Source organism: Macaca mulatta, chromosome 13 (assembly GCF_049350105.2).
Source record: "Macaca mulatta isolate MMU2019108-1 chromosome 13, T2T-MMU8v2.0, whole genome shotgun sequence".
In the NCBI taxonomy this organism is placed as follows: domain Eukaryota; kingdom Metazoa; phylum Chordata; class Mammalia; order Primates; family Cercopithecidae; genus Macaca; species Macaca mulatta.
The window spans coordinates 97,143,974-97,168,226 of NC_133418.1; the positions used below are offsets into that span (position 1 = coordinate 97,143,974).

The 24,253-nt window shown below is 40.5% G+C and overlaps 1 protein-coding gene across 4 annotated transcripts in view; it reads left to right on the top strand.

Annotated features, from left to right (window-relative positions):
* The window catches only part of RBKS (ribokinase), a 115,391-nt gene that overhangs the window by 46,340 nt on the left and 44,798 nt on the right, over window positions 1–24,253 (top strand). For 3 of the 4 annotated variants that reach the window (XM_001100564.4, XM_001100371.5, XM_077959852.1), the window contains exons 3-7: window positions 1,570–1,633; window positions 2,562–2,624; window positions 6,431–6,595; window positions 17,170–17,261; window positions 22,249–22,437. In XM_001100564.4, the coding sequence (XP_001100564.1) occupies window positions 1,570–1,633; window positions 2,562–2,624; window positions 6,431–6,595; window positions 17,170–17,261; window positions 22,249–22,437 (573 nt within the window). The remainder of the gene's footprint in view (window positions 1–1,569; window positions 1,634–2,561; window positions 2,625–6,430; window positions 6,596–17,169; window positions 17,262–22,248; window positions 22,438–24,253) is intronic. The other variant, XM_077959853.1, reaches the window with a different exon arrangement.

Here is a 24,253-nt window from a genome sequence, read left to right on the forward strand (position 1 = left end):
CCACTTAAATTATAGTTCAGTGGTTCAGGGGTGACACTAGGTGCTGGGCTAACTAGCTTTTTCTTTTCCTTTTTTATTTATTTATTTTTTTTTTTTTTTTGAGACGGAGTCTCACTCTGTCGCCCAGGCTGGAGTGCAATGGCGCAATCTCAGCTCACTGCAACCTCCGCCTCCTGGCTTTAAGCACTTCTACCTCAGCCTCCCAAGTAGCTGGGACTACAGGCATGCACCACCACACCCAGCTGATTTTTGTATTTTTAGTAGAGATGGGGTTTTACCATGTTGACCAGGCTGGCCTCGAACTCCTGACCTCAGGTGATCTGTCTGCCTTGACCACCCAAAGTGTTGGGATTACAGGCGTGAGCCACTGCGCCCAGCCTGAAGCTAATCAGGACTTTGTTAGTAACAGACAATAGACACTCAATTCGAAATAGCTTAAGCAAACAAATAAAAATAAATAAATTTTTTAAAAAGAATGTATTGCCTCGTGTAACTGAAAAGCCCTGTGGTAGAGCTGGCTTCAGATGACTTAGGGGTCCATTAGGCTGTTAGGAGTCTGTGTCTGTTTGTGTCTGTCACCCTCCTGCTTTCTGTTAAGTTTCTGTTTTCTTTCTAGCTGTCTCTATATGGTGAGCCCCAGTGACTACAAGCTTACATTCTCTTATAGCCAGCAATCTTACTGGGAAGAAAACTTGTCTTCCCTGGTAGTTTCAATAAAAGTCCCAGGATTGTGTCTTTTTGGACTGGTTTAGGTCACATGCCCATTCATGAACCCATCACTGTGACCAGGGTGGTGGAACACTTTTTTTTTTTTTTTTTTTTTGAGACAGAGTCTCACTCTGTCGTCCAGGCTGTAGTGCAGTGGTGTGACCTCAGCTCACTGCAACCTCCACCTCCAGGTTCAAGCAGTTCTCCTGCTTCAGCCTCCCGAGTAGCTGGGACTACAAGGAACACGCTTTTTAATCAGGCCTGGGTCCCTTGGCCAACTTAATTTTGTTGTCTATAGAATGGGACAGAAATGGGTGTCCAAAGGAAAAACTGAAATACCTTTAACAGAATAGATGCTAGGATGCAAAAACAGAATTCCATTACACCAAGTTACTCAAGTTAGCTAGGGCCTTTAAAATTTCCTTTTCTTTGCCTCCACATGTCAGTGTCAAGGGAAAAGATAAAAAGATTCTGGAACATCAGGTAAGTCATGACAAAGATGCCCATATTTACCATGAAGTACAAATAGCTGAGATTGTTCATAAATATTGAGGATTGATGATGGTAGACAACTCCATCTCAGTGGGAATTATCACATGAACAGCTCAAAATGAGAATGACTTAATGAGTGGCGTTCATTAAATACTTCACATTTTAAGTAGGATATAAGTGAAACATTATTATATAACAATTCTTTGGGCTACAATCAAGTCTAGCATCTTATATTAAGAAGATTAATTATCTAATGTTTGTAAAGTACTGTGCAGATATGCCCTTTTAAAATGCTAAGTATTCTAAAAACTACATTGTAGCATTTTACTAACTATAAAAGATCTAATATTCATTATTTCTTTGGTACAGGTTGGCAAAGATTCTTTTGGCAATGATTATATAGAAAACTTAAAACAGAATGGTATTTCTACAGGTAAAATTCCCATCTTTTTTAAAGTTACTGTTAATAGCTTTTTTCCGTGATTTTGTTATGAGAAAAATTGAATCTAGAGGAGGAATTATTAGACCTTTCCCTGGTGGCCAGAGAATTTTTATGCACAGCTTTGTCCATTCTTGCTTAAATGTCCTTTGGTTTATTCTTCCATGTACATTCCTCCAGATGGGAATAAAATGATAAGAGATTATAAACCTTCATCTCATGGATATGTGACAAATGACAAGGAGAAAAAGGTGCTGCATTCACAAAAGGTGTTTTAAGAACGTTACAGCTGGCAACACTCATTAGAAGCCATAGAGACTGAAACCATTATTTCACAGAAGAGAAAACCAAAGGCCAGAGATGTTCTGTGATTTTTCCAAGAGCACACAGTTGGTTGGAGCCAGAGCCAGGACTAGAATAAAATCTTCTGACTCCAGTTCAGGGCTCTTTGCTGCTACCAAAGACTGCCTGGTCAACATTTCTGTTTATATGCTAGACCTTGATTCTTGGTGAAATAACAAGCTTATGAGAATGAAAATAATCAAACAAGTTCATTTTATAGGTTTGACCTTTATTTTTTATCTCAACTCTGACATTCCTTTCAATGAAGAACATAAGTGTGTTGGTCTAGAAAAATGCATGTGTACACGATTATGAATAATTGGGGGGACTTGAAAGTAGGAGCAGTTTGGTGGGTTGTTACTAATGCAGAGAAAAGGTGCAACTAAATATAAAGCTGTCTATTTTTCTTGTTGTATAGATGATGGGTATAAATTAGCACTAATTACTTATTTTTTTAATCATTCCAGATGGTTAAAGGTTAAAAAGTTTTTCCGAGGATTAGTGTTGTATTGAAATTGTTAAAATAAATTATACATGCCAGTCTGTATACAAGTGATTGTAATTTTCTTTTTTCTTTCAGAATTTACATATCAGACTAAAGATGCTGCTACAGGAACTGCTTCTATAATTGTCAATAATGGAGGTAAGTGTTTTGCATATTGGAGTGTCATTTCATAAGACAGTGTATTTCCAGAGTTAGATCAGAGGCATCATCAATTTTTACCATAATCCTATGGACCTCTTACTACAGCCACCACTCAAGGCCTAAAACATAGTTTTTCCAATCCAAATGTAAATGTGTTTCCCTTTATTTATACTTCTCACGTTGATTGTTCAGATCAATTTTCAGACGATTTTCAAAATTGTCTCTCCAATATATATGAAGTTGCCTCAAAATAATATGTATATGCTGTAATGTCCCCATTACCCTTCATGTGAATTTGTAATTGACATTTGTCTCTAAAAGCAGTCAAGCATTCATCTGTCATTTCAGTTACACTAGGTAAATAAATGTAAATAGGTGCAAAGAAAAGTTTGATGAGTCATATTTATAGAATATGTTCTGAGCAAATGGCAGCGACTAATTACATCCAACTTATCGTTAGTGTTCAATTTTGTCTGTTCTTTCAACAGCAATCAAATCGCAAAAGTCTATATATACAACTAAGTCTGCCACAAGGCTTTGCCATAGCTGATACATGTATCTTTTAAAATAGTAATTGGGCCTGGCACAGTGGCTCACACCTGTAATGCCAATGCTTTAAGAGGCTAAAGTGGGAGGATCACTTGAGGCCAGGAGTTCAAGGCTGCAGTGAGCCACAGTCCCACCACTGCAGTTCAGCCTGCATGACAGAGTGAGACCCTGACTCTAAATAGATAAAAGAATGAGTGAATGAATGAATGAATGAATGAATGAATTAAAACAGTGGCTGAGCGTGGTGGCTCACGCCTATAATCTCAGCACTTTGGGAGGCCAAGGCGAGTGGATCATTTGAGGTCAGGAGTTCAAGACCAGCCTGACCAACATGGTGAAACCCCGTTTCTACTAAAAATGCAAAAACAATTAGCCGGGCCTGGTGGCACATGCCTGTAATCTCAGCTACTCAGGAGACTGAGGCAGGAGAATCGCTTGAACTCATGAGGCGGAGGTTGCAGTGAGCCAAGATCGGGTGACTACACTCCAGCCTGGGCGACAGAGCAAGACTCTGTCTCAAAAAAAAAAAAAAAAATAGTAACAACCTTCAAGTCAGGTTTTTATAATTTCTGCCAACTGTTTTAATTATAAAAACACCTACATAAGATGTTTTAAAATCAGAATCAATATTCAGAAGGACCCAGCATTTCGTGGGGCACCTAGGACAGAGCCTCATGTGTTGTGGACAGTGTGCATTTTATTAAATTAGGATTTGTCACAATGTGTCTTTTATTTATAATGCAGCTTTGCAGGATCATTTCTCACAGAAAATACAGTATTTTTAACTCAACTTTAGTGATTCCAAGTTGCAATAATAGTGGTATGTTTCACCTAAAGGTAGTAGATAAAAGTTTTCATTCTAACTATAGAAAGCCTGTGTTCATTTAAGCTACCTTTTAAGTAATTATTCCTGCCAACAGCAGCTCATTCCTTGTCTTAACCCTCTTTTGTTGTTGTTGTTGTTGTTCTAGGAATATCCTCAAGTTCTCTTTCTTATTTATGAACAAAATCTGCATTTTCCATGCAAAGATATAATGTAATAGTGTGTCAAGTGCCTATTTGGTAGACCTTGCCTGGTTTACAGTGTACAGTAATGCCCTCAAGAGTATAGGTGGTAATAGAAGAATTCAGACAAATACACAGAGATGGGACAATCAGCTCCCTTAAACGAAGGAGTGAGTTTGCAAGTTTAGTTTTGACAAGTTAAATTTAAGGCATGAACAAGCTAGCCATATGGCATTGTCCATCAGACAGCTATAGTCTTGGGCTTGTTGCTCAGCAGCTAAGGCCAGGCCAAAAATTTGGATCTGGGAGACAGCAACATGGAAGTAGCAGTTGACTCCAACAGAGAAAATGAGGTCACTGAAGAAAATGAAGGAGAAATGCTGTCTTTCAGCAAGTGGGTACTTTGAATTTTTCCAGGACTGAGGTTAGGTTTATGCTGAACCATCCCCATTTTATTAAGCCTTCTTCGTGGCCAACAAACACATCTGTGGTAAGATGATAGGATAGAATTTGTTCTGTGTTGAGAGGTGATTTTAGGTCATGTCTATACAAGATCAGCACGAGCAGCCTGGAGCACAGAAAATGCCTGCTACAACTCATTCCTCCAGATCAGTGTTGTCCAATAAAAATAAAATGCAAGCCACATGTGGAATTTTAAATTATCTAGTAGCCACATTTTAAAAAGTAAAAAGGAACAGGTAAGTTTAACTTAGGCAATATATTTAACCCAATATGTCCAAAATATTATCATTACAGTGTGTAATCAAAAATGTATCTTGGCTGGGCGCAGTGGCTCATGCCTGTAATCACAGCACTTTGGGAGGCCAAGGCAGGTGGATCACATGAGGTCAGGAGTTCGAGACTAACCTGGCCAACATAGTGAAACCCCGTCTCTACTAAAAATGCAAAAAAAAATTAGCCAGGCGTGGTGGCACACCCCTGCAATACCAGCTACTTAGGAGGCTTAGGTGGGAGAGTTGATTGAAGAACCCAGGAGGTGGAGGCTGCAGTGAGCCGAGATCGCACAACTGCACTCCAGCCTGGGCAACAGAGCGTGACCCAAAAATTTATCTTTTTTTTTTTTTAATTTTTAAAATGGTAAGAATGAATGGATATTTTACCTTATTTCCTTTGTTCTATCTTTGAAATCCACTTGTATTTTACCTGAAGCACACCTGAGTGGACTAGCCACATTTCTTTTTTCTTTTTTTTTTTTTTTTTTGAGACAGAGTCTCACTCACTCTCGCCCAGGCTGAAATGCAGTGACGTGACCTCAGGTCACTGCTACCTCTGCCTCCCAGGTTCAAGTGATTCTCACACCTCAGGCTCCCGAGTAGCTGAGACTGCAGGCACATACCACTACGCCCAGCTAATTTTTGTAACTTTAGTAGAGATGGGTTTTCACCATTTGACCAGGCTGGTCTTGAACTCCTGACCTCAAGTGATCTGCCCACCTTGGCCTCCCAAAGTGCTAGAAATTATAGATATGAGCCACTGTGCCCAGCCAGGACTAGCCACATTTCAAATGTTCAATGGCCATGTGGGGCTTGTGCTCATGACTACCATATTGGACAGCACAGCTCTTAAGGGTTCACCTTACAGATGAAATGCACCACCACCTCTCCCTCATTCAGGTGGGATTAAAGACAGCAGGTCCAAGTAATAAGAATATATCAGAATCCTTAGTTCTGTTTCTGTTTGATCCATTATAGTATAAGCCAGGTATCCCTCTCTCTTCTATATCTGATACAATTTTTTATCTGTTAGATATTTAAAATGTGTTTTGATTGACAGCATCACTTTTTAGAATACCATAGGGTACACATGAACTGCTTGCATACTACAGTGTCATACGAGTTTATTCCTATTTATATTCGTCTCTATAGCATCTGTCATTTAGGATTCAGAACCTTTACCACATACATATACCAGCTATTTTCTATAGAAGAAATGTTTAAAGTATGTTATATGTCATTTCTCAACTAATATTCTTTATATATAAGAATATTGGGAAAATCTTTTTAAGATTTTGCTTAAGGTCATCAGAATAATGTGACTCTTACAGAGATATTACAAAACATACATTTGGAACTCAAAATTCAAGCTGAATAACCTAGAAATGTTAAAATTAATACTTACAACACATTTTGTATAATGACTTTACAAGGGTGATTGTATTCCTAACACTGCAGAATATCATTGCTTGGCTTTGTTTAGTTTTAATATAAATAGGTGGAATTTCTTTATAGGCCAGAATATCATTGTCATAGTGGCTGGAGCAAATTTACTTTTGAATACGGAGGACCTGAGGGCAGCAGCCAATGTCATTAGTAGAGCCAAAGTCATGGTCTGCCAGCTCGAAATAACTCCAGCAACTTCTCTGGAAGCCCTAACAATGGCCCGCAGGAGTGGAGGTAATTATACATATTTGTCATTGTTTCTATAAAAGCTTTTATCGCCGTCTTAAAGTTAGCCGTCTTAATTTTAAGTTAAGCAAAGCAATACTCTTTCTGTAGTAAAATATTCTTTCTTCCATCTGTGAGATTCACAGTCTTGTGGTTCTTGATAATGTTAGAGAACCTTACAAACGGTTAAAAAAAACATGAGTAGCATTTCCAAGATCCCTCCATATAAATCTTCAATGTAGTTGGAAGAAATGGTACAAGTAGAATTAGAATTCCTGTAATCCCAGCTACCTAGGAGGCTGAGGTAGGAGAATCGCTTGAACCCAGGAGGTGGAGGTTGCAGTGGGCTGAGATCACATTGCTGCACTCCAGCCTAGGTGACAAGAGCGAGACTCCATCGCAAAAAAAAAAAGAATCCCTGAAGCAGCCGCTTGTCCAAGGTACACATTAGGTGGTGAAATGTTTTCTACTCTGAGAAGCAGAGGTCAAGCTGCATGTCATACATACAAATACATACATACATACATACAAATACATGCATACATACAAATACATACATACATACAAAACTAACTGGGGCAGCCCAGTTACTTTTTGACAAACATCTCTAGGAAATGAAGATTAGATTTTTTTCTCCTTTTCGTAAAACTTTATCATTTTCAATAAACAACAAAAGATTCTTTATATGTAATATTTTCTGTGTTATCAATGTCCATTGACATTGCCTCTTTTGTTTGACCTTTGATTTTGGAAATTTTCAAACCTACAAAAGCAGCAGAATTGTACGATGAAATCCATCACCCAGCTTCCAGTTATCAACCTGTAGCTAATCTTGATTCATCTGTTCTCCCAGTCACTCCTCTTCTCTCACCTCCAGCAAATAACAGACTTTTTAAGAATCCAGATAATTTCTTTGTTTGCTTCTTTTTCACCACTGACTAGTGGGGAAAGCATCTTCTGAATTAAAATCCCATTTCTGTCCCTGTCAGCCTTGTGGTCCTAGCAGAATTACCTGATTTGTCTGAGCCTTGTCAGTAAAATGCATATAGAAATACTCCATCTGCAGAATTGTTCTAAGGATGGAATAAAATAAAATATGATGCCAAGCATGGTGTAGTACATGGTGGTAAATCCCAACTTTTTTCTCTTCCATCCACTTCTGTCTTTAAAGTTAGGATAATATCCTGATCAAGCATCATTTGGTGAAAAAATTCAAAATAAATAGTAGCCACTCTAACATGATGACTTCTTGATATTGTGGCAATAGTTCTGTGATTTTTTTAAGAATAAAGTAGAGAACCACATTGACTTTTTCTCAAGATACAAAACTAAAAAGAAAAAAGAAAAAGAACAGTGTGTATGTGTGTGTGTGTGTGTGTGTTTATATAAGTGATTTCTCCCAAAGTGTACAGTGTTCTACATAGAAATAAATGGAAAATAAGTCAGTGAAATGATTTTGTGGAGAATTTTTAAATGTTCGTCCTGATTTCACAAATTTTCCTCTTGGCAAAACAACATGCTGTGGTAAATTTTCACTGACATTTAGTGTATTTTTAATGGACTTGAAACTGTCAGAAAGAATTCTAAGCCAAAACCCATTTGGTTCCATTTTCTCGGAGTGTCACAGTAAAGTCTAATGCTTATGGTTACGCATTCTCTGCACTGTGCCCATCTCAGCAGAGTGATGTGAATACAGGGTGCCACCCTGCTCCTGCTCTTGTCTTTCTTTGTATAGATCAAAGCGTATTCTCGTGTAATTCCTGTTTTTTTCCTACTATCCCTTGCTGCTCAGAGATCACTGTTTCCTCTGTCCTAGTCTAGTTGCCTGTTACCTACCCAGCTTGTGAAGGAGAGAAAGGTACGGCAGCCACAGTTGAGGATCTAACCTTTCACAGAGAGAATAGAGTAATCCGGATGGGCAGGCAGCCTACCCTGGGGCTGTCATTGGGTTGGGTCCAGAAAGGCTTCCTCCATCCCCTTCCGTGTAGCTCTTCCATTTGGGAGCTGGAGGACCCAGGGCAGCAGGAAGGTAGGTAGGTAACAGTGGGTCACAGACCACTTGGCCTACTTCACACTTTTACTAAGAGCCAGCATGCCTTGCTATTAATTCTGCATGAACTTCCTTATATAATAATATCAGAAATAGTAATACCATGCATTTATATGTACTTTACAGCTTATGAAGTACTTTCTTACGCATTTTATCCTCAGAAAAACCTTATGACAAAGATATGGCAGGTAGTGTTCTCTCAGATTAACGGTGAGAAGACTGAGACTGAGAAGTTAAGTCATTTGTTCAACCAGTGTCACACTTTAAGTTATGGAAACCGTGATTTCAGACTCTAAGACCCAAGTTCTGTCTCCTAGTTTAAACCGCACTTCAAACTGCCACAACCCATTGATTCCAACAAACTGAGCCTTTATGAAGAGTATCTCTAGAAAAGTCAAGTCCATAAATGTTAACACTGTCCAGCACGTGGCCTAAGCTTTATGTGTTTTTCTGCTCAAGAAACAGAGAAGAGGCTCTAAAGTGTTTTCAGCACTGTGACTCCAACAGAACACACACATGCGTGCACACACACACACACATTCACACAAGCATACACACTCATCTGTCCAGAAGTCCTCCAGTCAGGCGGCTTTCTCTGGCCAAGTCAGCTGGTCCCTATTTGGTAGATACTAACCAGATGCAGCTTAGATTCTATTCCATGAGGAGGGTGTGTGTGTGTGTGTGTGTGTATGTGTTTGTGTGTGTAATGCATCATCATTCTCTTATGCAAGAAGAGCAGTATCCCAGCACTTTGGGAGGCCAAGGTGGGCGGATCACGAGGTCAGGAGATTGAGACCATCCTGGCTAACACAGTGAAACCCTATCTCTACTCAAAATACCAAAAAATTAGCCGGGCATGGTGGCGGGTGCCTGTAGTCCCAGCTACTCAGGAGACTGAGGTGGGAGAATGGTGTGAACCTGGGAGAAAGAACTTGCAGTGAGCCGAGATCGCGCCACTGCACTCCAGCCTGGGCGACAGAGCAAGACTCCGTCTCCAAAAAAAAAAGAAGAAGAAGAAGATTGGTATAATGAAAGGAGAGCATTGGTTTGGGAATCATGAAATACGGCTTTAAATTCATAATCAATCAGCAAATGGGGGATCTCAGTCAAGTAAGTCAGTTCCTCACTTTCTTCTGTGAAACCAGAATTGGGCTGACAGCTCTCAGGGTTCTTTCACATCACTTTGGACTGATCCCAGAGCAGAGTGGGCTTAATGATCTCTTAAGCATTGAGCGCCCTACCCTTTGCCCCAGGAAGCTGCCTATGTGCTGAACAGCATTATTCCATCTTCAAGAAAGATGATAAAGTCATCATCATCATCATCGTCTATGGGTTTTGTTATCACAGTTCCATTATCTTTACTGCTTACAAGTAGTGAATTTTGAATTAAGCACATTGTATAACTAGATTATGCTAATATATCAGTCATGAAAATCCAGAGGAAAAGATCCCTACATCTTTGAATATACTGTCTCAAAACTCTCTGTCTCTATCAAAATGAAAGCATCGATTTTAAAGACATAGCAGCTACAACACCAAAAAATCGGTAGCCCTGTATAGCCCCCATCCTCACCAGGCCACAATGCTATGAGGTAGGCCCACCGAAGAGCCAATGCTGCAGCTGCTTGTGATGAAATTATGCATGTTGGTTCTGGTCTTTATATCCATTTCCAAGCAAATGGAACAGTACATGAACAATTATAAATAATTGAGATTGTAAAATTGCCAAAGTTAAATTATCAGTATGATACAAAGTATCTTTTAATGCCACTTCAGTCCTTTTGCCTTTGGCAAGCAAAATTTCTTGTCTGGTCATCCAGACTTTCACAGTGACATTGTCCAGCACATAGCCCAAGCTTTGAGTGTTCTTGCTGCTCAAGTCACAGAAAAGAGCCTCTGGAGTAATGGACAGCAAAGCCAGTATTTTGAGTATCCCAACATGCTCGCAGTACCTTCACTTAGGGTGATTTTCTTCCCTGGTTTCTCTGAGCTAATTATTAGGGCCTTCCTAACTGTCCAGCCCCTGTCCTCCATGACAACACCATAAAGAGTTTCTGCCTCGTTTTCCTGCCTTTTAGCCTATACATCTGCTCCTCCAGGCCTCACCAGTTCCTTACTGACATTATTGTGCTATCCATTAACATGCAGTTAAGATAACTAGGAGTTTAGTTCATCTGACACTACAATTAATAATAATTACTGTTGGGTGCTGCCAGTCACCTCTGCAACTCCAAGTTACTCCATGGTACGTTCTGTGTTCTCTAGCTCTGCCTGGTCCCAGGATGACATAATGGCTTCCACCTTGTCTATTACAGATTTGCATTCTTTGATTAGCTGCATCTGCTAATTTATGTTTCTTTCATCGTGGTAGAGTATGCTTATTTGTGGTAGCACAAGCCGAGAAGAATCCTTTCTTTATGGCAGTTACACTTTTCCTCTAAATTTAGTTACTAGTCAGACTCTAAGCCTATGTATCCAGTTACTATTGAAGAATGCTGTTCCTCAGTAAAGTACAGGCAAATAAGATTGATTTTTATACCGTATTTACAGTAAAATTATAGAATTCCTTATTCTAGCAATTGATACTTAAATTTTAATGTAATTTTTTCCTTAAAATTTGTTTTTATTATGGAAATTTTCAAATATATATAGACATACAGAGAATAGTATGGTAAACCTATCTATACTATCATTTAGCTTCAACAGTTACCAACATGTGGCCAGTCTTTTTTTCTACTTTTAAATTCAATCTTTTGTTTTAGACACCATGGGGTACATGTGCATACTTGTTTTTGTTTTGATTTTGTTTTTCTTGTTTGTTTGAGATTGAGTCTTACTCTGCCCACCCAGGCTGGAGTGCAGTGGCATGATCTCGGCTCACTGCAGCCTCCACTTCCCAGATTCAAGTGATTCTTATGCCTCAGCCTCCAGAGTAGCCGGGATTACAGGCCTGCACCACCACACCCAGCTAATTTTTGTATTTTTAATAGAGACGGGGCTTTACCATGTTGGCCAGGTTGGTCTTGAACTCCTTACCTCAGGTGATCCACCTGCCCTAACTTCCCAAAGTACTGGGATTACAGGCATGAGCCACCGTGCCGGGCCCTCATATACGGATTTGTTACATAGGAATATTGCGCCCAGGTAGGGAGCATAGTACCCAATAGGTAGCTTTTCAACCTGTGCCCCTCCCTGCTCCAGTACTCTGTAGTGTCTGTTGTTCCCATCGTTCTGTCCATGCATACTCAATATTTAGCTCCCACTTATAAGTGAATACATGTGGTATTTGGTTTTCTGTTCCTGTTTTAATTTGATTAGGATTATGGCCTCCAGCTCCATCCATGTTGCTGCCAAGGACATGATTTCATTCTTTTTTATGGCTACATAGTATTCCATGTGTATATGTACCACATTTTCTTTATCCAGTCTACCATTGATGGGCACCTAGGTTGATTCCATGTCTTTGCTATTGTGACTAGCATGGTGATGAACATACAAGTACATGCTTCTTTTTGGTATAATGATCTGTTTTCCTTTGGGTGTGTACCCAGGCATAGGATTGCTGGATCAAATGGTAGCTCTATTTTAAATTCTTTGAAAATCAATCTCCAAACTGCTTTCTACATGGCTGAACTAAGTTACATTCCTGCCAACAGTGTATAAGTGTTTCCTTCTCTCTGCAGCCTCACCAGCATCTGTTGTGTTTTGACTTTTTTTTTTTTTTTTTGAGATGGAGTCTCGCTCTATCACCCAGGCTGGAGTGCAGTGGCGCGATCTCGGCTCACTGCAAGCTCCATCCCCTGGATTCACGCCATTCTTCTGCCTCAGCCTCCCGAGTGGCTGGGACTACAGGCACCTGCCACCATGCCCGGCTAATATTTTTGTATTTTTAGTAGAGACGAGGTTTCACTGTGTTAGCCAGAATGGTCTCAATCTCCTGACCTCGTGGTCCGCCCGCCTCAGCCTCCCAAAGTGCTGGGATTATAGGTGTGAGCCACCATGGCCAGCCCTTGACTTTTTAATAATAGCTGTTTTGATTGGTGGGAGATGGTGTCTCATTATAGTTTGATTTGCATTTCTCTGATGATGAGTGAAATGATGAGTAGTTTTTCATATGTTTGTTGGCCCACTCGTATGTCTTCTTTTGAGAAATGTCTGTTCATGTCCTTTGCCCATTTTATTTATTTATTTATTTATTTTGGAGACGGAGTCTCCCTCTGTCGCCCAGGCTGGAGTGCAGTGGCTGGATCTCAGCTCACTGCAAGCTCCACCTCCCGGGTTTACACCATTCCCCTGCCTCAGCCTCCCGAGTAGCTGGGACTACAGGCGCCCGCCACCTCGCCCGGCTAGTTTTTTGTATTTTTCAGTAGAGACAGGGTTTCACCGGGTTAGCCAGGATGGTCTCAATCTCCTGACCTCGTGATCCGCCCGTCTCAGCCTCCCAAAGTGCTAGGATAACAGGCTTGAGCCACCGCGCCCGGCCTTTTGCCCATTTTTTAATGGAGTTGTTTTTTGCTTGTCGATTTATGTAATTCCTTATAGATTCTGCATATTAGACCTTTGTCAGATGCATAGTTTGCAAATATTTTCTCCCATTCTCTAGGTTTTCTCTTTACTCTATTGACCATTTCTTTTGCTATATGCAGAAGCTGTTTAGTTTAATTAAGTACCACTTGTCAATTTTTGTTTTTGTTACAGTTGCTTTGGGGGACTTAGCCAAAAATTATTTGCCAATATCGGTGTCAAAAAGGGTATTTTCTAAGTTTTCTTCTAGGATTTTTATAGTTTGAGGTCTTACATTTAAAATATTTAATCCATCTTGAGTTAATTTTTATATATGGTGAAAGATAAAGGTCTAGTTTCTTTCTTCTGCATATGGCTAGCCAGTATTCCAGCATCATTTATTAAATAGGGAATCTTTTCTCCGTTGCTTGTTTTTGTCGCACATGGCCAATCTTGTTTTATCTGTATCCTGCCTCATGGCTCCCTACCCTGCACTGCCACCTTGGATTATGTTGAAGCAAAACCCAGATGTTACATTTCATTTTTAGTATACCTGTTTTTTGATGTAAGGTACTATGTTTTTTTATTTTTTTTTTTTTTTGAGACAGAGTCTCACTCTATCACCAGGCTGGAGTGCAGTGGCGTGATCTCAGCTCACCGCACCCTCTGCCTCCCAGGTTCAAGCGATTCTCCTGCCTCAGCCTCCTGAGTAACTGGGACTACAGGCATGTGCCACCACGCCCAGCTAATTTTTGTATTTTTAGTAGAGACAGGGTTTCACCATGTTGGCCAGGATGGCCTTGATCTCTTGACCTTGTGATCTGCCCAACTCAGCCTCCCAAAGTGCTGGGATTACATGCTTGAGCCACCGCGCCCGGCCAGATACTGTATGTTTTAAGAGTGTTGTCTTTGCTACATACAGCACTTAACCTGTAGTCAAATTTAGTCCCATCAGTTTTTTATAACTAATGGCTCATTAGTTTAGTGAGAAACCTCTCCGACATTTTTTTCTTCTGTGTAAGTGTATAAGTGTAAATACACATATAGTTATGTGAGTTTGTTATTTGTTCTTATTAAAAAGGGAGAGTAGGCTGGGCATGGTGGCTCACACCTGTAATCTTAGCATTTTAGGAGGCCAAAGTGTGAGGATCACTTGAGCCCAGGAATTCAAGAACAGCCTAGGCAACATGGCAAAACCTCATCTCTACCACAAAAAGAAAAAAAAGAAAAAGAAAAAACTTGCCCAGGCGTGGTGATGGGCACAGTAGTCCCATCTTCTTGGGAGGCTAAGGTGGCAGGATCACTTGAGTCTGGGAAGTGGAGGTTGCAGTGAGCCAAGATTGCACCCCTGTACTCCAAACTGGGTGACAGAGCCATCTCAAAAAGTTGGGGGTGGGTAGTACAAAACTGCCTTGTTCACTTATAAATAAATTATGGAAGTCTTTCTTTGACAAACAGAGATCTACTTTACTCTTTTTAACAACTGTAGTGATTTACATCAGGCATGTGTCATAATTCTTTTTTTTTTTTTTTTTTTTTTGAGACAGAGTTTCGCTCTTGTTGCCCGGGCTGGAGTGCAATGACGCGATCTCGGCTCGCTGCAGCCTCCACCTCCCGGGTTCAAGTGATTCTCCTGCCCCAGCCTCTAGAGTAGCTGGGATTACAGTCACGCACCACCATGCCCGGCTAATTTTTGTACTTTTAGTGAAGACAGAGTTTCACCCTGTTGGTCAGGCTGGTCTCAAACTCCTGACCTCAGGTGATCCACCTGCCTCAGCTTCCCAAATTGCTGGGATTACAGGCGTGAGCTACCGAGCCCGGCCTATGTCATAATTTTTTAAACTAATCCCCTTTAATAAATGCATTGGTTTCTTTTTGTGTTTTCTATTGCAAACAGGGCTATATAAACAACATTGTATATCATCTTTGTATGCTTATGGATTTCTATAGGATGGGTTTAGAAAAGGAATTGCAGGACCAGGCATCTTTTGAGGGAAAAAAATGATCCTTTAAGAATGGCTCTACCATGTTGTTCCACACTTGTAGCTTACTCTAATCTGTGCTCAAATGCTGATGAATGTGCTAGGCGAGCAGTTGTTTCCACTTAATGCTTGAGGAAAATTGGGAACAGTATATTGTTCTGAAAACCTAAAAAGTTTAAGTGATGTGTTAGAATATGGGACAATGAGAGTCTTTATGTGTAATTGACATCTCTAAGACCTCTCAGAAGTGAGAGAACCAATGAGAGAGACTGTTGCCAGGCTACAAACTCCAGCAGAAGGCAGAAGAGATGGGTGGACAGGCGAGGGTGTTGGGCTATCTGTAAAGGACAATATAATAACAGTAATAATCCTTTACATTTGTACAGCAGATTAGAGTTTACACTAGGCTTTTACATCCGTTTTCTAATTTAAGCTGCACAATAACTCTATACAAAAATCTGAGCAGCCAAAAATATACCATAGAATTTCTGTGGGTGGACATTCTGGATTCTAAAGTAACAAAAATGTGGGAATAGTGTTAGCCTATACTGGACAAGACCCACTGACTGAATCAAAATGCTTAAAATGTTAGGTAAGATCAAGGAAGGTGCAGAAGTAGAGTAGATGTCCTCACCAGGCTGAAGTAGTAGACAGTTTTCATTAGCCACATGCTGATTAGTCCCCAAGAATGTGGAATGGATTAGTGCCAAACTGGCTATGTGAGAGCCGCCTGGAGAACTTGTAAACATGCAGATTCCCTGATGTTACCCCCAGAGATTCTGATTCAGTGGGTTTGAGGTCAGTTCTAGAAATTAGGCATTTTCACAAGCTCTCCTAGTGATGCTGATATGCAACCAAGTTTGCAAACCACTGTTCTTGAAGTTTCTGAGAACTGCAGCTAGAGATTTTTACACTATGTGTCTATAGTCAAATGAGACAGCATGCAAGTCAGTGGACCTGGGTTGAGAAAAAGAAGACTAACCAATCTAGTTGAGTACTCAAGTGAATAAGTGCTTTGACAAAGAAGGAACTTCCTATGAATGTAATTTCTAAAGACTTGAAATATACATATCTACATTTACAAAGTCCCAAACCAAAGGGTGTTTTAAAATATTGTGAATTGTCACTGAGGCATGTATAGGTGTGGACAGAGTCCTGGCCTAGAGAGACTGCTTTTTTTAGAGTGGACCAAACTCCGAACTTAAAGCCAGAGGACCCTGAGTAGGGGTCCATCTTCACTGTGTCCCAGTGTATAACCTGAGATGTATGACCTCATCTTTCTGAGCCTCATTTTCCTCCCTCTGAAAAATGACCATGATATTCTCATTTCCCTGTGTCTGCTATTCCCATCTATCCTTCTCTTGTAGCCTCCCAGTCTGAGCTAGCACCAGCCTCTGATTGAATTCTTCCTCCTTTCTCAACCTTTTTTTTTTATATTCCCAGATTGCTCACAGAAGCCAAGAATGTCAGCTTTTGTGTAAGTGCATATGTTTGCAGGAGTAATTGTGATATATTTGGGAGGCATACATAGGTGTATAAAATATGCATATGCACATGAGCTTCCTGCTTACTGTTCCCACCAGGGAAGTTCTGAACCTTTCGTTGTTTATTTCCTATCATCTCCTTTTCTTCCCTGGAAAATGGATTTATGAACTAGCCTTGAAACCAAGCCCTTAAAGTAACCCACAAAAATGTCCACCAGCCTGTTCACATTCACACATGTGCTTTCATGCCACAGCATTTTTACCTTTCTCTAATGTTCTTGTTGCCTTTGCCTTAACTCTACAATCACATTGACTGTAATATTGCTGTTTTCCCTGGAAGCTGAAATGTTGTAAAGTGCAAAGTAGAGAAAATGGAAATAGGGAATTGGTACCCAGCTGTCGTGGAGATTGAGATTTCAGACTTTTCTCTACATCCGTAACTAAGTGGATATTTAACCAGATGAAGACAAAAATGAACTCAGGGATTTTCCCTACTGAATGTCTGTAAATGCACCATGTTAAAAATGAAAACTAATAATCACCCCCTTTTCCATTCCTTTGTAGTGAAAACATTGTTCAATCCAGCCCCTGCCATTGCTGACCTGGATCCCCGGTTCTACACCCTCTCAGATGTGTTCTGCTGCAATGAAAGTGAGGTAAGGGTGAATTGCTTTGCTCGTTCTGTGAGAAACCAAAAGTTCATGCAAGTGGATAAAGCAAAGGGGCGGAACTAACCACATCAATTTGATGACGTGAATTCTCAGGCATGGTGAAAACGGATTTTTTCAGTTTACTGGGGTGTGGAGAAAAGGAAATTAGTAAATCCTAGGGGGAAAAAAGGGATTCTCTGAGTCACTTCCATATTCTGGCACTTATCAAACCTCAGTTAATTTTAGTCCGTTCCTTGCCCTCACACTACTGGTGTTTTGTTTTCTAATTATTTCATATTCTGAGGACTATATTAAAGTTGCCAGGTTTAGCAGGTAAAAATGCAGGATGTCCAGTTAAATTTGAATTTCAGATGGATAATAAATAACATACCTAACAAGTTTATACTGTAAAATTACCTGTCATTTATTTTAAATTCAAATTTAACTGAGCTTCCTGTATTTTATCTGGCAATCCTAATTAGTGTACAACTCCTGGAGGATCTGCTACATCCAGTAGCAAAGACCCTGTGTCATGATGTATCATCTGAACAGACTATCAATCAACTGGTACAGTAAGAAAGGATATTGTACCACCCTTTCTTAAATATTGTTAGGAAGAAAATTTCAATATTTCTCCTTTTTTATACGCCAGACAGCATTAGAACAGAGCTCTTGCCTGTCAGTGGGATGCAGGTGTACACATTGGTGAATGCAACATGGAGAGAAAGAAATTAATGAACCATAATAGTTAAATTTCCACTTTTTGTTTTTGAGACAGGAACTCACTGTGTCACCCAGGTTGGAATGCGGTGGTGTCATCATGGCTCACTGCAGCCTCTACCTCCCAGGTTTAAGCAGTCCACCCGCCTCAACCTCCCAAGTTGCTGGGACCATCATGCTTGGCTAATTTTTTAATTTTGTGTAGAGACATGATTTCGCCATGTTGCCTAGACTAATCTCAAACTCCTGGGCTAAATCATTCCTCCTGCCTCAGCCTCCCAAAGTACTGGGATTGCAAGCATGAGCCACTGCACCCAGCCTAATTTTCCATTTGGTTTAAAGGCTGAATGAAGGCTTTTAGGATTTCTTGACCTGCTTTCTTGATAATTTCATCTCTCAAAACATAGAGGAAACAAGAAAGAAGACTGCTACAAGGAAACTAATTTTAACAAACCACAATAGGTTATGCAATATTTTTGAGCAACCACCATGCTAGGAAGAAGGAATTGTGGGAAATAGTGACCATTTCACAATAAGAGGTTAGAGTACCCTCAACTGCCAAACTGGCCTAAATTTTCCTGCTAGATACTTGAAGAGCACTCTATTTATTACTCAAATGCTTATCACACCTCAAATTACTTATTCATTTCTTCTGTCTTCTCCATTAAATTACCAGTTCTATGAGGTCAGAGACATCTGTCTTATTCACTGTTGTATCCCTGATGGCCATCCCTGTGTATATAGTTATCTATTGCTGCATAATAAACTCCTTCCAAAATGTACTGGCTTACAACAGCAATAATTATTTATTGTCACTCCCAGTTTTTGTGTGTCAGGACTTCACACAGGGGATAGCATGATTTGACTCTCCTGCACAATGCCCCAGGCTTCAGTTGGAAGACACAAAGTCTGAAAGCTGGAAGTTTTCTTCACTCACATGCTTGACAGTTGATGCTGGCTTTCGGCTGGGGGCATAATGAGGTTGTTGGCCGGAACACGTAAACATGGCCTCTATGTGTGACTTGGGCTTCCTCATAATATGGTAGCTGGGTTTCAAGATCCAGCTTCCCGAGAGAAGGAGACACCTGACAGAAGCCATATTGGCTTTTGTGAGTTAGCTTCGGAAGTAACACGGCATCACTTCTGACTCATTCTATTGATTTAAGCAGGAAGGTCCACCCTAGTACCCCACCCCTGACTAGAAGATTGTCATTGGCACAGTGTAAAACCAGGATTTGTGATATGATATAGGTTAATACAGTTATCTTTGGAAAATAACATCTGCTACACTGTACCTGCACATAGCTGGCACTTAGTAAATGCTTATGAAATAAATAAATGAAAGAACTCTGGTGTTTAAGGAAATTGGTCTCAGAAACTTAATAGAAGAAAGAAAAACATTAAAAGTTTAATGTTCTGGGGCCAGGCGCAGTAGCTCACACCTGTAATCCCAGCACTTTGGGAGGCCGAGGTGGGCAGATCATGAGGTCAAGAGCTCAAGACCAGCCTGGCCAACATGGTGAAACCCCGTCTCTACTAAAAATACAAAAATTAGCTGGGCATGGTGGCACATGCCTGTAATCCCAGTTACTGAGGAGGCTGAGGCAGGAGAATTGCTTGAACCACAACCTAGGAGGCGAAGATTGCAAGAGCCAAGATGGCGCCACTCCACTTTAGTCTGGGCTACAGAGAGACTCTGTCTCAAAACAAAAAAAGTGTAATGTTCTTATTGATGAACTCTAATCACAGCAATAATGTAAATTCATGCTTATGATACTCTGCTCCAAACACAAACCATTGATATGTAAATATTAATGGAGACAATGAAAAGATACTCACAAGCTCTAAAACAAGATAAATAACTCCACAGATCAGAAATGGAACAGCCTCACAGAGCATTCAGCCCTTGATATGCTGGCTGTACACCAACCCCAGAAACAGGCAGAGGTGGTAGGAAGTTCACCCACTGTGGGTCATGGGCACTAAAAGTATGCCACTTATAGGTGGCTGGAGCCAAGCCCATGGATGGAAACCATACATGCTAGACTGTGGCTCCCCGCTAACAGTAAAAGGTGGAGGAACCTGCTACCCCTGCTGCCTGAAGCATATTTAAGGCTCCCAACCTGAGGAGCTAGCAGGACAGAGACACAGCCTCTGACCAAGAAGTAAACCAAGCCAACCACTGACTTAGTGACTGGACTGGCAGTAGCTCCAGAAACAGCAGAGCAAGAACTCCCTATTGCCAATATAATACCTGGTTCTGGTTTAGAGACTCTTGTGTGCCTGGCGGAAGCTACTATAAAACCACTGAGGGCCAGGCACGGTGGCTCACGCCTGTAATCCCAGCACTTTGGGAGGCTGAGGCGGGTGGGTCACGAGGTCAGGAGATCGAGACCATTCTGGCCAACATGGTGAAACCTCATCTCTACTAAAAGTACAAAAATTAGCTGGGTGTGATGGCATGCGCCTATAGTCCCAGCTACTCAGGAGGCTGAAGCAGGAGAATCGCGTGAACCCGGGAGGCAGAGGTTGTAGTGAGCTGAGATCTCCCCACTGCACTTCAGCCTGGATGACAGAGCAAGACTCTTGTCTCAAAACCAAAACAAAACAAAACCAAAAAAAAAAACACTGAAAAGCAGGCATCAACCAGGTAGGAGCTGAGGTGTGACAGCTTTCCAACTCACAGTGAACAAAGTGAGCCTGCAAATGAAAAACATAATGCTATGAAGTTCACGCAGCACAATCAACAACCTACAGATGAATTTGCCCAAGATGAAATTCATATAATAAAACTCAGCCAGGCGCCATGGCTCATACCTGTAATCCCAGTGCTTTGGGAGGCCAAGGCAGTTGAATCACATGAACCCAGGAGTTTGAGACCAGCCTGGGGAACATAATGAGACCTCATCCTGTCTCTACAAAAATAAAAGATGAGCTGTGTGTGATGGGGCATGCCTAGAGTCCCAGTATGTGGGAGGCTGAGGCAAAAGGATGGCTTGAGCTCAAGAGTTTGAGGCTGGAGTGAGCTGTGATCATGCCACAGCACTCCAGCTAGAGTAATAGAGCAAGATACTGTCTCTAAATAAATAAACAAGGCAAAAAATACTTTAAAATAGTGTGATTAAGATTAACATTCATTATGAAAGAAGAAAAAATTTTGTGAAAGAAACACAGAATTGAAGCAACAACATGCGAATATGAAAAACAACCAATTAGAAGTCGTGAAAACCTAAATAGTCATGGAAATGTTTTTAAATCACTCAGTAGAAAAATAAGCATTAGAATGGAATAAAAAATTAGTACATTGAAAGAGAAATTGGAAGAAAAATATGGATCTTGTTGAGCTCCCTCATTTTACAGATCGTAATTGATGTGGGGAAGGTCACAGACTGAGTGAGTAGGAGAGGTCTCCTGAATGCCAGGGCGTTGCTTTTTCTGCTACCTGTCAGTACCTCTCCTAATCTGCTTCCATCTTCTCTGGCAAAAACAAAAGAAACGAGCATTCTGCAAACATGGAAAGCAAAAACTGGAAATTTGAGAAGAGGGGTTATGGCCCAGGAGAGGCTTGGAAGAATTATGTCCTTAGGTGCCAAACTTACAGGTGCAATTTATACCAAAATCATTGGCAGTGGCCCTTTCCTTTCTCCTTTCCTGCCTCTCCTCCAACCCTCCTTTTTTTTTTTTTTTTTTTTTTGATAGAATTCCCTTTGTTGCCCCTAACTCTTTGTTAAAATTATTATATGTGCAGAAAAGCTGAATGAACAACTACCTTTCACCTAAACATTTGTTAACATTTTGCTATATTTGCTTTTCCTCTTCCCTGTGTGTACTTAGTTTTGTTTTTGTTGAAACGTAAGTGAAAAAAAGTATTTTGTTGTTGAGAATAAGTTGCAGACAACATGATACCTCACCCCAAATACTTCGGCATACATCTCCTAAGAGGAACCACAGTACCATTATCACACCTAAGAAGATTGTCAGTAATTCCATACTATCATCTAATATCCAAGCCACATTCAAATTTCCCCAGTTGTCCCAAGAATGTCTTTTATAGATTGTTTTTGCCATCACTGTTACTGCTTGAAATGTCTTTTATAGGTTGTTTTTGTCATCACTGTTACTGCTTTATTTTCCTGTACCAGTATCCATCAAGGTTCCCATTGCATTGGTTATTACAAAAAAGAAGGGAGACATTTTCTAGAAAAACAAATCTGGAAGTGGATCCGGGTTACTTATTTTCACCACTGTTTCTGTTGACTTTTGTGTATTCCAGGCTGAGATTTTAACTGGCCTCACAGTGAACAGCGCTGCAGATGCTGGGGAGGCTGCATTAGTGCTCTTGAGAAGGGGCTGCCAGGTGGTAATCATTACCTTAGGGGCTGAGGGATGTGTGGTGCTGTCGCAGACAGAACCTGAACCAAAGCACATTCCCACAGAGAAAGTCAAGGCTGTGGATACCACGGTAAGTTTTAAAATTTAAGAATCATGTTTAGCCCTTGAAAATTGTTACTTAGTAGCTAATTAGATGCCGCACCTGAATTTTTGGATAATGAAATAAAGGCCTAGTAAGTGATATGGTGAAAGAGAAGAACAACCAGGCAGGGGAACTGTGTTTTAATCCCTCTCTAACTCTCTGTGGGACTTCATGCAAGCAACTTGACCTCTCTGAGATGTTGTTTCCTCATTCATAAAGTCAGAATAGCAGTAAAATTATACCTGTATTACCTATATTCATTCATTTATCCAGTCATTCATTCAACAAATAGGGATTTGTGGAATACCTATTATGTCCCAGATATATGATAGTTGCTGGGGATATAGCAATAAATAAGGCAAAGTCTCTGCCCTTGTAGGGCTTAGATTCTAGACAGTGAACAAGTAGCTGTGTCTTACAAGCTTCTCATGTGAAATGAACAGCAAGGAGCACTGGTTAAGCAGAGATCATTCTTTTAACCATCAAATTCTAGCAGCTAACATTTACTGCATGCTTGCCGCATCTCTTTTGCATACATCTCATTTAATCTTTAAACAATTCTATGGGACAGGTATTGTTTCCATTTTGCAGATGAAGAAACTTATACAGGATCACATTGCTGGTAGGTAACAGAGCTGGAGATTCGAAACTAGGCATATGGACTCCACACAGACATGTTTTGTGTAAGGTACTGTGCTAAGGACCAGTGTGCTAGGTGAACAAGCCATGGCTACAGAGTAGGAATAAAAAGGAAACAAGTTAGAAAAAAGACTCATGGTTCCCCTAAAGCTAGGGAAACATAAATTGTTTGTTTATTGTTAGAATTCAGAAGAGCTTGCAGGGCGCCACTTCATGCCTGTAATCCCAGCACTTTGGGAGGCTGAGGTGGGCGGATCACGATGTCAGGAGATTGAGAACATCCTGGCCAACATGGTGAAACCCCGTCTTTACTAAAAATACAAAACTTAGCTGGGCATGGTGGTGCACACCTGTAGTCCCAGCTACTTGGGAAGCTGAGGCAGGAGAATCACTTGAACCCAGGAGGCGGAGGTTGCAGTGAGCCGAGATTGCACCGCTGCACTCTAGCCTGGTGACAGAGCAAGACTCCGTCTCAAAAAAAAAAAACAGAATTCAGGAGAGCGGACTAGAAAAGTAAGTAAACTAGACTTGAGGAAGAATAAACATTTTAGGGTTTTTATTTAGAAGAAACTGATAGATAATTATTCATAAAATATATTTTGGTTTGTTTTTATGCTTAAAAGTGACTTCAAAATGTGGGTCATTATGAAAAAAGAAGGCTGAGGGGATCTGATGAAGTTTTGGATGTGAATATACTTTGAAAAATATTCAAGTGCAAGAAAAGGTTATGTGACATGAAATTAACATCCTGGTTGCCTTTCAAAATGTGCTTTACCAGGTATTTGATAAAGTGTGCTTGGTGTTGCTATTGTCTTCATATTTAGTCATTTCTGAAACTATTAGTTTATTTTCTGTTTGTCAAGGACAAGAACCTGTATTTGAGGGGATCCTTAGTTCTGAAATCGATCCTCCATTAGACTAACACTACTTTAAGTCCTGACCTAAAGTGAAAAGACTCTATGCATCTCCTGCTAAAAGTGAAATGAGAGTTCCTCAAAGACCTACATAGATGCACAGAAGTGGCTCAGCCCCTATTCTCGGTGTCCATGTTAGTTACTACCTCTTTGGATTGTAAGCACCAGAAGCACAACTCAGGCTTATGCAGGAAAAAGGATTTATTTGTTGCATATAATTGCAAAGTGTAAAGATATGGCAGAATGCAGAG